The sequence below is a fragment of the Ambystoma mexicanum genome, chromosome 12, assembly GCF_040938575.1.
Source record: "Ambystoma mexicanum isolate Mex_15411 chromosome 12, UKY_AmexF1_1, whole genome shotgun sequence".
Lineage (NCBI taxonomy): Eukaryota > Metazoa > Chordata > Amphibia > Caudata > Ambystomatidae > Ambystoma > Ambystoma mexicanum.
Genome location: NC_090936.1, coordinates 1,065,754,296 through 1,065,769,893, shown reverse-complemented (window position 1 = coordinate 1,065,769,893; position 15,598 = coordinate 1,065,754,296). Strand labels below are relative to the sequence as shown.

At 44.1% G+C, this 15,598-nt stretch overlaps 1 protein-coding gene across 1 annotated transcript in view; it reads left to right on the top strand.

Annotated features, from left to right (window-relative positions):
- LOC138514720 (collagen alpha-1(VII) chain-like) overlaps window positions 1–15,598 on the top strand; it is a 1,453,166-nt gene that overhangs the window by 933,153 nt on the left and 504,415 nt on the right. Inside the window, exon 77 of the mRNA XM_069630120.1 lies at window positions 604–663. Coding sequence (XP_069486221.1) covers window positions 604–663 — 60 coding nt within the window. The remainder of the gene's footprint in view (window positions 1–603; window positions 664–15,598) is intronic.

Here is a 15,598-nt window from a genome sequence, read left to right as displayed (position 1 = left end):
GACATTTCTCTTCTGTGAAAGGATGGTGAGCTAAAGGTTGAGACTCTAACCCGGCATATAGGCCGGTAGTAGAGAAACTCCCAGAACCCCCCTTGTTTTTGCTTGATATTGTCTCATACACATTTACTCTCTCAGGTTCTGAGGGCCTAATATTCCGAACATTTAGTGAGAATACTAAGCTTTTACTAACACAATGAAATAAGTGCCAACCTGTGTCTATTGGGGATTGACCCTTTAAAACAATTCAATATGAATAATTGTGGTGGGTGATTGGACATTTTACCCTGGAGGTTTTTCAGGGAGTGCTTCACTTTTTGATTTGGCCCTAGGCTGTGGCGCATTTATGGACCACACAGATTTGGCATAACATCCGAACATGGCTTTTTATTATGACGCATCATTTGTTTTGTTCTGTGTTATGGTATGTTAGGTGTCATGTGCTATATCATGTCATGTCATTTCATATCCTGCTAATGGGTTTTAGCATTGTACCAGCACAGCCCTAGTGGCAGCCTTAAGAGTGATTAAAAAGAATCATTAGACATAACACATTCTCATCAAAATGAAGAACCCTTACATACATATGCTTTTTTGTATTTTTAGGGCGAGCCTGGAGTTGGCTTTCGTGGTCCAATTGGTCAGGCTGGTCCCCCGGGCCAAAAGGTACGATACATTCCTGATGTATAATGCTCATCCGAGAAGCCAAGGATTTCATTTCTCTTTAACTTTCTAGTGCATGCTTCAAACATGGCTGACTAGCAAATCAGCGTAAGCTTGAGCTGGAATTGCATATGTCCCACTTTATTCCGGCCTGTCCCACTCCTGCATCTTGGAGGGCGGCTTCCACCGGAGCATCTTAACCTTCACTACACAGTCTTGCACATCTACTACTATCACTACAGCATGTGGGCTGATTGATCCACGGATGGTGATCCAGAATGGCCAACCCAACTCTTAGCAACAAGTGCATGAACGTGTGGGATTTGCACCTGAAAGTGCATGGCGCGTGTAAACACTGTCCCATGTCTGCTGGTCTCCCAGAATCAGTGGCCTGTCAGGAAATCTCCTGATTTCTCTTTACATCCGCCCCCATCAGCTAAAACCCAGAGAAAGATACAGGGCTTGATACAGCATTTCTGAAGCTTCACTGAGACGGGAGCCCTGTATTTCTATTTGTATTTATTTATTTATAAAGCGCAGCCAAGCCCTGGGGAAGCTGTGCGCTATTCTTACAAGTTACATGAATATACAGGGGACATTAGAAATTACAGGTATCATATACATAAATACATAGTAGATCATCATGTGTGGACATGGAATTGCAAATCCCACGCATTAAGTCAGAATTTTACAAGGTAAGTATACATGAGTCAATATGTATGAGGGGGAATCGATACAGTGTTATATTTATAACAGATAAGCCGATATACTGACAGTATTCATGAGGATTAACTCTAAGACAAGGAGTTATACAAAGTGAACTAACTATGCATAAGTGGCACTTAGTTGTGCTAGTGACCACGTTACTAGTCAACGAGTATACTAACAGTGTTCATGAGGACTAAATCATGGAGGTGGAGGCATATGTAAGCCATGTTTGTAGGATGAGAGGGGAGTGAAGTGAGTGAAGGAGGTTAGTTGATCTAACCAGTTTGGTTGTTATCTTGTATTTGGACCCAATTTTTTGTTTTTAAGCGAAATTGTGCAAAGGAGGGTTCTTTTCTAATGTAGACTGGGAGGTTATTCCATTTGGCAGCCGCCAGGACAGGGAAGCTGATTCCGCCTGCCCGTTGTTGGTTAAAGCGTGTGATGGAGACAGTATGTGCTTGATCAGATCTTGTGGGTCGCATAGGCTTGTGGCGTGAGAAAGTGTCCACAAGGTAGGTTGCTGCCTGATTGTGAAGGCACTTATGTGTAAGAGAGAGTGACTTGAGGTCTATCCTTTGCTTGATATTTAGCCACTTTATAGCTTGTCTGGTGGGTGTGATCTGGTGCTTTCTCGGGATGGTACAAGCCGCTCTGACTGCATTATTTTGCATGATTTGCATTTTGTTAATATTATGCTGGGAAGTGCCCAAATATAATGCATTACAGTAGTCAAGTTTTGAAAGAACTAATGATGTGCAGTTTATCGGTGTCAAGTAGGGTCGGCAGGCCGTGAACTTGTCAGTGCCGTCAACGAGACTAGGCAATTGGTTTGTCTGGTAAATGTAAGGGCAGAGTCAATATAAATTCCTAATGTTTATACATTTTGCTACTTTGATAATGTTTCCATCTATATTGAAAGATGTGAACAAAGGCCCTAGTTTGTTTGGTTTAGTGGGAGAGCCCAGAAGAAGTAGCTCGGTCTTTTCCTCATTTAAACAGAGACCGTGCTTCGCCATCCATATTTGGATGGTACTGTAGATGTCTGCAAGGTGGTCACCAGGGATAGGTATGAGTATCTGGGTATCATCCGCATAATTAGTGTAGATAACACCCAGATAGTCAAGGATATCAAAAAGAGGCTTGGTAAACACATTGTAGAGAGTTGGGGAGACGCAAGATCCCTGTGGTACCCCACAGGTCACAGGGGAGGCTGGGGAAGAAGCAGTAGGGTAGAAGACTCTCATGGACCTGTTGCTAAGGAAGGATTCAATCCACGCATTACCTTTGTCCGAGAAGTGTGCGGAAGATGATAGGTGTTTACATAGGATTTTATGGTTCACCAAATCAAAAGCTGCAGAGAGGTCAAGTAGCAGAAGTAGGGCTTATTTGCCTTTGTCTTTTAGGATTTGTATTTGGGATTTCAGATCAATGAGTGCCGTCTCGGTCCCATGGCTTGGTCTGAAACCTGACTGTCTTAATCCTAGTAGATTGTTAGATTCCAAGTGTTGTGGTATTTGGAGGTATGCGGAGCGATCCAGAATTTTCAACAGGAACGGGACTGTGGTGATCGGTCTGTAATTAGATGGGTTATTAGGGTCGAGGGAGGTTTTTTTAAATAGTGGGAGTACCCAGGCGTCTTTAAGATTATTAGGGACAGTGCTTGTGTTAAAGGAGGCATTGATGAATGAGGTAATGAATGGAGCAAGTTCCACGGCTGCCTCTTTAATGAGTGAGGCGCGGCAGGTGTCACCGTAGCAGTTTGATGGTTTAAGTTTGAGTACAGACCCTCCAGCTTGTAGCGATTTTTCAATCCCGCAAAATCCTGCAAAAACAGCAGTTTTGCGCAAAATGCTGCGAAAACAGCCGTTTGTGCAAAAAATAAAAATAAATTCTGCAAAAACTGTTTAAAAAGAAAATAATACTCCAGATGCCAGCTTCTCTAAACTTTTTTTTACGCAAGAAATGAAATGCGCTAACACATCTCATCACTTGCGCCCAAAAAAAGAGCAGCCCAATCCACACGGGACAACTGAATGGGCACATTTTATATGCGTGCCCATTCAGATGGCCTTTTCTCCTCCTTGAGCAAATCAGGGGGCGTTTCTGCCAATTTAAAAGCGCATCCCACATTTCCAAGCAAGATGGACTTTTAAATGTGCAGAAATTGTAGGCAACCCTACGCGCACGGGATGTGGGGGTACCACTGCATGACAGGGTCATGCATTTCTTTTAAGGTATGAACCGCTGCTGTGTCGCTTGCATTTCTGTTCCTCAAACAGGATAAAAATGCATTTTTTTGGGTCGCATTTTAGAGTGGCAGGCCCTGGGAGCTTGCAGAACACTGTCGGGAGAGCGTTTCTATTCAAGGTACTACCTATTTTGACCGACAAATCAATTGAATGGTACAATTTGACCTATTTCGGCCAGTACCATTCGATCGATTTTTATAAATACTGAACATGTGTTGTGGGGGTGTCACCCGCTCCCCATGTTCAGTATTTTTGGGCTTGGGGTTTCAGGGGTGTCCCTCGCTTCCTCAAAATTGGAGGCTGGGGACCAAAATGAAAATAACTAAAAGGGGACCATGCACAGTCGGATCCGACCCGCGTTAGAGAAACGGATCTGACACCGCAGGGTTGCAGGGGAAGCGGCAGCGACCAAGCTGTTAAGTAGGGGGGTGTGGGGTGGTGGTGAAAGGTACATTTTGGGTTGTTGGGCTGAAGTACAAATCAATTAGCGGCGAAATGGACTACGGTCAATTCCACCGCAAATAATTACACTTCGGTCAAACACCCCAGAACCCTATTGAAGGCAGCTGGCCAGCGCGCAATTTGCGCTACAGCTCAAGCCCGTGGAAACGCGCCGGTCACCTTTGAGAATAACGTGACCTGCTCATTTCCAAAAATGGGTTGTCTAAAAATAGCATATCCTCCGCTCTATTTTTAAATGCTCAATTTTTTGAGGATCTGGGTCAAAATCTACATTTTTAAAAAAAATGAAAAAATGGTCACACTATGAGAGGGAAACGATAGAGAGGGAGAGTGATGGGTGAGATGTGAAGTGATAGGCAAGAAAGCAGAGGGAGAGCAGTGGGTCAGAGGAGGAAGCAGTGCACAAGAGAGCAGAGGACACAGTGATGCGGTGGCCCAGAAATCTGAGAGTGAGCGGAGGTACAGAAAGTAGAGGGAGCGTGTGGTCAGTAGAGGGAGCGTGTGGTCAGTGAGCCAGAAAGCAGAGAGGAAGCGGTTGGCCGAAAGAGGCAGTGAGCTGCAGATTGGCAAAAAAGATGAGGGAACAGTGCGAAAGAATGGGAGAAAGGATGCAAGATGCAGAAGCAGCACAAAATGAAGGACTGTATATTGCGGGAGGAATTGAGAGTGTAAGGTGTGAGTTGGGAGTATGAGTTGGAGTGTGGCAGGGACTGGGGAGTGCAAATTGTGACTTGACAGTGTGACAATGCACATGAGTATTTGTATGACAGAGAGGTTCAGGAATGCATGTTGTGATGGGGAGTTGGTGTGATGTGTGCTGTGTGTTGTTGAGAGGTGTGTGGGTGTTTCGGGGATTGGAGAACATAGAAGGGGAATATTTTCAGCATTACAACTGATAATGATCAATTTAGTTAATACTATTAAATAGGCATGCACATTAAACCAAAAATGTAGCCAATTCAAACACTGTTCTGCCAAGCCAGAGACATCTGGGACACTTCTTATTAAATTAATACAAAATATACATAATAATGATACACTGGCTCTCTTGTAGCCTTGCACTCTGCCTCTTTCCTGCAATGTGGCAATCTTATACCCATCAGTTAATAAAAAATGTCCCGCAAAAATCCCACAATAAATAAAGGTTTGTGCTGCAATATTTGTCATTTCATGCTGCACAATTTGCCATTTCATGCCGCAAAATCCTGGAAGGTCTGTGAGTATAATTGATTCAACTTCTTTAATAGAGAGGGGTTTGAAAGTAAATTGCGGTATGTTCAATACCGGGAGAGATGTGTGTCTTGATGGGAAGCAGTGTCTATATGTTTTTTTTTGTTGTTATGTTTTGTCTGAAAGTAGGCTAATTTTGTCTTGGAGCGCCTTTTGAATGTTCGTGCAGATGTCTGGTTCAGGGGCCGGAGTTTCTAGTTCTTTCAGTATATTGAATAGTTCCTTCGTACTGGATGTGGCTTTAGCTATACAATCATTAAAGTTATCGTTTTTGGCTTGGATGATGGCTGTCTTGTAGGTAATGGATGCGGCTGTGAAGTCGGCCTTGTTAGAAAGTGATGGGGAGTTTCTCCAAGTGGAATCAGCCGCTCTTTTTTCTTTCCTTAAGGTCTTAAGTTGAGGGGTGTACCATTTATTGATATGCGCTCGGGATTTGGGCTTTTGGAGTTTAAGAGGGGCTAAGGCATTGATGGCGTTGAGTATAGTGTCATTATAAATGTTCACAAGAATAGTAGGGTCAGTGTGCTGGTTGTCAAGGTGGGTAATAGGTTTAAGTAGAGGCAGTAGGTTCTCAAACGTGTGAGGTTCTGTTTGCTTCTGGCCATCATGGCTGGTGCTTGTGTTTGTAAGGTAGTGGGTGCTGACTTGTCAATGGTAAAAGTGATCAAGTGATGATCAGTCCACGTGCAAGGTGTATTAGTGAGTATGCTGACGTTACAGTTATGGTCAGCTACCCAGTCTAATATTCTTCCTTTGATGTGCGTGGGGTCATTTATACAGTGTAAAAATCCTAGCTCGGATATCGTGTCCTTGAGGGAGGTGTCCTCTGTATCTTTCTGGTCATGAAGGCCTAAATTGAAGTCTCCTAGGATAATGATTTGGGAGATGTTATTGGTAGGTGTGATATGTCATTTTCAAATGTAGAGGTTGGTCCTGGGGGTCGGTAAATCAGGTGTAAGGTAATAGTTGATGTTGTATGTGTAGCTAGTTTCACAGATAATACTGCAGATGGTAGGTGGTTTTTATTAATCATTCTTAAATTAAGTGCAGTTTTGTAAATGATAGCAACTCCTCCTCCTTTCGAGGGGGTGCCTGCTCTGTCTGAACATAGAATGGAGTAATTCTCTGGGATGGCTAGTGATAGGGAAGGGCCTGAAGCTGTATTTAGCCATGTTTCTGTAACAGCGATAACGTCTAGGTCATGCAATGTTATGATGTCTGCTATGTCCAAGGCATGTGCTTGGAGCGATCTAGCATTAATGAGTCCAGCTTTAATAGTATTTACCTCGGATGTGGGTGATTTCGGCTTTTGGTTCTTGGCCTGTCTAGTAGGTTGGGGTCAGGTTTGATGGCCGGTGTAGATAAGGTTAAGTTGAGTTGTATTGGGTAGTGGGAACAGAATCTGGAGCCAAGTCTAAGGTTTCTTAGCAGTCGTGTGCATGCGATAGTGATACCTTCTAGGGGGTGAGTGTCTGTGGATCTAGAGCTCAGTTTATAGTTTCTCAACGGTGATGGACAGGCTGAAGTGTTAGTTGGTAGGGGGCTATGTCCCTGGAGCTAGTTTATGCGAGATGTACAAGCGGTTGGTGACGGATGGGCAGGTGCGTCAGGTGCTGTTGTAAACAGGCGAGCTGAGCTAGAGTACGGAGTAGTCTGCATCACATTAGTAGTTAGGCATGGTAGTTTCTGGGGGAAGTCCAGTCCAAAATTGAGACATGGTTGTAGTTTGATGTCACTTGAGAGTGGGAGAGTAAGTGTCATCTTAAGGTGTGTAGTTGAACCTCTCTGCCACTGGTTGGGGGCCATGAGTTTGGAATCTGGGCAGCAGATGCCTGGTGACAAGTCACGAAGTATGCAGATAAAGGCGATAGAGCGAGAAAGGGTGAGCAGAGACTGCAGTGACAGCATAGCTACTACGGCTAGTGTCTTATTGGGCATCATGTGATATAATTACACATACTAAGTGTAAATGGTATGAAGCATGTGGTTTTGCTCCATACAAGTACAATCCATATAGTGGTTTGCTGCTGGAAAAGCCTAATCTAGTAAGCATGCCACAATGTTAGCGGCGATATATATTAAATCGTATGTAATGCACGTATGAACAATATCACGGTGAGCACAATTACCTATATTGATCACAAGCGATAAAAGAAGTAAAAAGTGTCTATATTTGGCCTATAGACGTTTGTATGCAGCATGGATCAGTAAACAAACATGAATCATGTGAAAATTATCATATACGGGTAAATTAGATACACTGAGCTACATAGCACAACATTATTGATGATGCTGAGGGGCGCACTTGCAGTGCTCTAACATTATTGAGTAGGTGCCTATTCAATATACAAGAGGTATCAAGTCCTGTATAATGAGGGAGCTTAATTCGTGATCGGGACACATATTATGCACTTGGGCAATCAATCGAATTACAGTTTCAGTATGGCAGCAGCACTACTCGAGGGCATGCAGTTATATTGTCATTGCTTCAGGAAATCAAGTTAGTTGCAACTTGTACGTCGCGCGTTATTCTCTAGCGTTACAATACAATTATTGTATGGTCTATCTAATGGCAAACAATATTGCAGGTGTTATTTCAATTTTGCACTTTCAATACGTAGGGAAGATAAAATCGAATGCATAACATTACATATAGCATTAGTACTTAGCGAACTCACGCGGCGTCGGACAGGACAGCATATCAGTCTATTGCTAGCAGCCTTAGATGTAGATTGAGTTCAATGGTGTAGTAGAGAGATCACCTGCCTTTCTAGACCGAGTCTAGTCAGGCTTGAGACAGGTGCCTTTGTCCTGCGCCTTAGTTTGATGCGCCGGCTCACGCCTGACGGGGTTCTGATTGGGGGTTAGGAGCTGGTAGGCACCAATCCAGTGCCGGGGCGGGTGAAAGGGTGGTCATGCCTCAGCACGATATTGCAGCGGCCATTTTAGCAGATCTTGTGCCTCATGGAGCACAATGGAGGCGGTCAGTAAAAAGATAATCAAAATTTGGGCAATCGATCTATTCAGCTATTATCACAATCGAATGGATCGCAAGCAATTGTTGGCTCACCTAGTGACCACTGAGGCAATTTGCGCGTTCCTCAAGTAGATGGACGCTTTCTCAGAAAGCGTGTGCAGTGCTGTGCATTGAATCCGCAGCGGGAGGTATTCCCCCCCCCTTCACTCCGCCTTCAAAATCTCTTCTACACTTTCTTCTTCTGCATTCATTTCATCGGCCATTTAATTATTCATGCATTGGCTTCTTCTTACCTTTGCTTCGTCTTCAGCTTCACATTGTCATGGTGGCAATGGAAGAGTTAAGGATAGCTTTAAGGGTTGGTTGAGTCAGCAAAGATGGGGGTGTTGATGTTAGAAGAAGTGAAAGACAGAAGTAGTAAAGGTATGAAGAGATACATGTGACAAAGTCAATGTCTGGCAAAGTGAATACAGATGAAGTAAAGGCATGTTTTCCAGTGTGATTGGCCAATGCTGGATGCGTGCATCCTTGTCCAGCATGAATTTGCTCCACAGCATGCTGCAGCGAAGTGTGGAGTGGCCCAGCTATGTATATTAATAAGCCCGGCTGCTGTTTGCACTGTCTCGTGTTCCACAGGGCGGGAAAGGGATAACGCAGAGACCTGCATGTGTCCGCACAACATTCATAAGACTGCCATGGCTGCAAATGATGACGTAGAATCCAAGCATGCCCAATCGTACTGCAATACCCGCTTCACCAAAGCTCCATCAAAAGCCCTTTACAATCACTGATGGGTATTGTTGCTCATAAGGGTGGTAGCAGTGCGCGGTATAAATCAACATAACATAAGGCATGATCCTTACTAGAAAGCAGTAGAAATTCGTACAAATGTGGGGTGGAGAAGGACACAAGATCATGCATGGTAAGGTTGAGGCGATTAAAGATGAAGCGTGGCAAGACGGCACGGACAGGCTGTGGAGGTGGAGCTCATTGAGGCTAGTGCCTGGTATGGCCTGGAATGAGACACTCCTAGCCATCCCTACAGATAAGGGGTGCAGCAGGCAGTTTTACATCCCAAAAATAGGCAAACACTCCTAGTAATGTAACCTTTGCCTCTCCAGATGTTTTGGACCACAAATACCATGATCCCTAACCAGGTTAGTCAATAGCCAGGCATCATGGGAATTGTAGTCCGAAATATTGGAGAGACAAAGTTTACAGACCACAGTATTAGAACCTCTCCCCATGATGTCACTCACACAGCTCTGAGCTATTTCACTTATCATACATTCAGTACCCTTACAGTTTTTCGGTGCGCATTCTTATTGAAATTGATCTACACAAAAAAACAACCTGTGTATAAACCCCCTGTTTACATTTAATATGGAAGGACTGTAGAGGAATGCCTATGTTTGATGTTTAGAGTTGTCATCCAGGGAAGCAGCAGTATCCCTAGGCAGTTAATTACTTGTGGTATCCATGAACACATAATTCAAAATGAATCTAGCACCAGGATAAGAATACTGAATATGTACATTTCGTCCAAAATGATATCATATATTTTGTTTGGTTCTATGTCATTCCATTGCCAGGTTATTTCCTCAGAGTTTTTTGCGTCCGATTCTTGGCCGAAAAAAACAATCACATTTTTCTTTTAATTTGGAGGGGACATCCCCCAAACCCCCTTCCCAGTGTTTAACTAACTATTCCCCGCACTCCCCTACCCCCTATATCCCTTTACCCAACCCCCCATATTTCTCTATTATTTATTTCAGCAAAAAATCAGCAGCAAAAAACTCAGGCGATGAATGAACGTCGTATCATTTTGTTTATTTAAAGTAAATGTCAGACATGAATACTCACACTAAAGATTCCTAGTATTTCTGTCTACTATTGTCACTGCCTTATCTGAAGAGGTAAATATGCACCTTTCATTGTGTGTGAGCAACTAGGTAAAAATAAATATGTATTAGAAAAGAAAATCTGTTTTACAAGTAAAGCATGCTTTTGCTGGCAAATAGAGGCCTGAGAGCCCCTCTACGAGAAGGTACGCGGCTAAATAACCTGTTCCCTGGGAAGTTGCACACTCGGGAGGGTCTACAACCTTTCACAGAGGAGACATTTCCACCCACTTGGGCAGTCCAGCACCGAAATGCTAGGCAATTCTCCTCTGAACAAGAGAACTTACTATAGTCAGCCCCAGAAACGTGTTTCGGGCTAGTCGAGATTCATCAGTGAGGTGAAGCGGTGTCTCTCTAAGCACAGTGAGCAAGGGGTCCACATCTGAATAGCCCTGGGTAATCTACTCACTTTTAAAATACTCCCATTTGGATTGGGACTTACTTTTTGAATCTCTAAAAAAATAATTTCACTCACAACTTTACAGAACAGGGAGTAAAATAGTCCCACTTCCAAATCATATCTGGAGCGGTGTTCTTTGCCATAGGTGTGGTGCTCTTGGGTGTGACGTTTGCCATCTCTTCTCTTATCCGAAGTGCCAGAAGGAGGGGACTAGTGTGAAGGGAAAGGTTGTTCCTGATTCTACCTGCGTATCAAGAGAATTCCTTCATAGATGTTTCCTTTTTACTCTTCTTGATTTCCAGCCGGGGAGTGTCAAGACCATGTAAATTGAGCCGGTTCCTTTGACCTTTGCTGCCGGGTAGGCTGTTGATAGAGTGCAGAGGACTTCATGGCCGATGGGGCAGGTTGAGGAGATAATGTGGGGCAGTAGAAGTAGCCAAGGGTCTGCAACCTTTTGTGCTCCAGATGTTTTGGATTAGAACTCCCATCATCATTAGCCAGCATAGTCAGTGGTGAGCCATCATGGGAGTTGTAGTCCAAACATCTGGAGAGTCACAGGCTGCAGATGCTTGGCATAAGAATAGAATGTCTATTATGTGGCTGGTGAAGCGGTGGTGCTTCTTTAGTGTTTGTCCTGCTGGACTCTCTTTAGGAAGAGAAGTGAGGTATGGGGGACTCCAGTGGGCAGGGTGTTGCCACCATCCAGGTGTGAGAAGACTACAGCTTACTAGGGTCTGTAGTTTGCATCAGGGAGATATTCGTTTTTTTTCTGTTGCCCGAGGAAGAGCTGACACGGGTAATCTGGAATAGAGCGTTCACTGCCGATGATAAAAACCAACAGACTTTGCGTGAGTAAATTAATGAATGGGAATCTGATCAGATTCGTGTTGGCATCTATTATTGTATCTGGGCTGGCAGGAGACAAAAATTAAAACACATTTAGATTGTGTTGGGTTCAGCTTGAGACGGTCTCTTAAAATCCATTCTCGGATGGGTATGTGATAGTCTCTGAGCTTGACTGTAACAGTGGAAACCTCCAACCGCATGCGTGCTTATGAAGCTTGATGTTGTGATGGGTGAGTAATCCATGTTGTTTCATGTACAAAGTAACATTCGTGGAGGACAGTTGGACCCTGAAGGAGCTCTACAGATCTAGTGTTCTTGTGACATGAACGAGCCCATTTGAACGAGTTGGTGTTGGGGAGGGTAGGAGGTGACACATTTTAATATGGTCCCTTTGTAACCAGCAAGCCTTGTTGAAGGTTTGGTGATTAACAATATTGAATGCTTTTGAGAGATCCAATAGCAGGACCAGGAGTCAGGAGTTGCTATTGTCAGTCATGTCAAATGCCCCATCCTTGACTTGGAGGGTCACTCTTTCATTGCTACAGCGTCTTCTGAATTCAGGCCCCTTATCTTGGATAAGACTACTATTATTGATTTGTTTGCGGGTTGCCTTTCTGGTAGATGGTGATTAAGTCGTCTTTTGAGTGTACAACCAAAGATGGTTTGGTCGAGGCTGGGGTTGACAATATTGAGGAGTGGTCTGAGAACCTCACCAGTGAGCAATTTCTCATTGATTGGATGGAAGGATGTCATCTCAATATGCTCAATCTCCACACCTATTTTATTTATTTCTATTTGCATTTTTAATACAGCGCCGTAGCGACCCAGACAGTCCTGGAGTACCTTGCAAAGTCCAAGGGGGAGAGATGAAAAAGAAGCTACAATGTTTTCAGAACAGGACGGGAGAATTTGAATAGGCAAAGGATAGCAGGGAGGTGGTCTTGTTGGTTAGATGTGGGGAAAAGAGGTATGTTTTTAGGCTTTTGTGGAAAGTGATGATGGCAGGCGTGGCATGGATGTGGAGATACAGGGCATTCCAGGCTCCGGGTGCCCCTCCCTGGAAGGCTTGTTTTTGTGTGTCCGGGTAGCTTGCAGAATGGAATTTGTTGAGGGATTTGTTCGGCTTCTCTGGTGTTTGTGTAGGTAATGGGTTTCAGTTTGTTGTACAGATGAATGGTATTTTGAGGCGAATGGCCTGGTGTATGATGTAGAATCCTTTGAAAGCAATTCTCTGGGCCATTGGTAGCCAGCAGTGATGGGAGGGAGCAAGGGTGATGTGTGAGTGTTTGGGTAGTTGTGGAAGAGTATGCGCTGATGTGTTCTGCATAGCTTGCAGGGGAGAGAGAGTGCTGCTGTGTAGTGCAGATTGAAGAGAACTAGTGCCTGGACTTGGGTGCGTAGATGGTGTGGCTATGTGTTGCATGTTTTGGTGAAAGCAGCTATATTGTGTGTGAAGGATTGGTGGGGCTTGATGGTGAAGCCTAGGGACTTGACTGCTGTAGAACGGAATATGTGTGGGTTGTCTGTAGTGAGTTTGTGGATCCAGGGGGTGAGATTGGGTTTGTATCTGGGGGTGGGAATGGGGGGGCAGACTAGGAGGTATTAAGTTTTGGATAGGTTTGATGTGAGGACGTGGTTCCTATCCAGGCAGTAATGGTGGAGGGACTGTGTCTGAGGTTGTGGAGCTGTGAAGGGGAGGAGATCTGGAAATGTGTGTGTCATTGGCATCTTTATAAAGGTGGACATTTTGTCTCTAGGAGTCTGCCTGAAGGATTCAAAATGTAGGTTGAAGAGTAGGGGAGATGGGGAGGATCCTTGCGGTACGCTGTATTTGATTGAGGTGTGGTTCGATGAATAAGCGGCATGGAGGTAAAGTGTGGCCTGTCAGTGAGGAAGGAGATAAACCAGTTGAGAACAGTGCCTGAGAGTTCCATTCTCTGGGTTAGGATGTTTAGGAGGATGGTGTGCTTGATTGTGTTGAAAGCTGGAGAGGGGCCAAGGGGGGACTAGAAGGGTTACATATCCTCTATTAGTGACTGCTAGAGGTCATCCAGGATGTGAAGTGTGACAGTCTCTGTTCTGTGGCTGGGGCAGAAACCTGATTCAAAGGAGATGAGGAGGTTGTTTGTGGTGATATGCTGTTGGAGTTCGCATGTAGCAAAACATCCCAGTATTCTGGCAAGGTTGGGCAGGGTTGTGATAGGATGGTAGTACTCAGGGAGTGTGGGGACGAGGGATCGTTTCTTGAGGAGGGAGAGATTTTACCTGTTTTGAGTGCAGAGTGGATGGTGCCTTCTAAGAAGCATGCATTGATGATGTTGACCCAGCATGGAGCCAGGGTAGCGATATAGTGTGATGCAGCCTGAGGTGGGCATTTGCCATCTAGAAAGTGGACAGGTTTAGTTTTGCCTGTGAGAGTGGCAATGGTGTCTTAGATGATATGGTGGAATGTGTCCAACTTTTTGGGAGGTGAGTGTATGGCCCTTGGAACCTGCATCTGTAATGGATGGGATTATACTAGAATAATTCTGAGTCCAAATAACCAGGCAGACTCAAGAAGATGGCAAGTTACTGTTTTATTAACAATTATCTAAAACAGGGAGGTTACAAAGACATCAAGGGAGGTATGCTCAGTCTCTCAATGATTTTCACAAAAAACCCACTTCATATACTCCATTATGCATCTGAGGGATGTCATACTACATGGCAATAGTGATAAACCTATTAAGGGTCGGGATTGGTTAAGGGAAACATCTAGATATACAATCATATATGAGCTATACATTTTTTTGGCTGTCCTATATCAGGTGGACAACTTATGCCTACCTCTTCAAACATGTAATTTAAGAAAAATAGTTACACTGTGTTTCATTGGTCTTCTAAGCTATAAGGTCCTTAGTTATATAGACTAATACAATTGGTTGGCACGCTTGTGCCATGTCTGGAACATTGGGTTAATTTAGCAGCACGTAAGCCAAGACCGAGGTGCAGGGAGATAGGAAATGGAGCTACCTCACCACCCAATTAGCCCAACATCTCTCATCACCCATACCTTCTGCGATGAAATTGTCTTTGTACTTGGCCTTACAGAGTATTCTCGTCGTGGAATGCACAGGAGTGAAGGCACTCGCTATTGTGTCTGGAACTCCAAGTTCAAACTCTATTTCCATCCTTGGCTCACTTGACAAGAGACCACAATTGGGTCCATTCTGCAGCTTCTAAATGAATTAAAACTTTGCATCCTTTGTGTTCTTTCTTGCAGCTTAACGTGAGAGGATTCATTCTGTGCACACTCGTTCTCTTCAGAGTAGATAGCTGACCTTGATTTCTAAGATCTTGAATTTAGGCCAGACAGCCTCTCCACGCCACGCAGCTTCAGCAACCTGTTATTCTACTGCGACAGAGCTTTTCATTCCCCTTTCATGGTTTTGGCTTATTTTTTTCATGATACCAATGTCCAGTTTCTTTACAATGGCTTCTTTGCCTGCATTCTATTCACTACTTATTGCTAGCCTATACGATGTCTTGATCTACCTTGCATTTCAGTGTCTGTACATTCATTGAGCTTCTGTTTTCTGCAGCACTTTGTCAATGTGTAATCTTCTTCTATTGCACTTTGATAATCCACTCGATTCTTTACTTCGTCATTTGTCCTCTAGGATCCATACATCGTCTTTGTTCAGTATCTCGGGGCGTTGTGCACACTTTCTTATTACAACATCAGTTCATTTACCTAACTCTTTCTCATATTCCTTCAGGGAGTTCCTCCTGTAGGCTTTCATCCACTCGAGGGTACATTCGATAGGGTTGTCTCAATGGATATCGCCTTCCAAATACTTGGGGCAGGATCTCCTGCGGATGTATATATCTGCTCCTCTACAGAGGTTTTAGAATTGGGGTTTGGAAGAGGGACTGTGGAGAGAAGGGCGTATCTGATGTTGTGTATTTTGGAGTTTAAGTAGTTCATGAAGGAGTGGCATATTTTGGTGGATGGGAGTGTGGTAATGTTGGTTGGTGGGTTGGAGCATGACTCAGTGATGTTGGAAAGTGTATGCATATAAGTGGGGATGAACTGAGACTCTTGGAGGTCGTGGGCAGCTTTGGCACTGCGTATGACCATCTTGCATCTGGAGTGGCAGTCATTTAGGGGAGTTCTGGTGGAGTG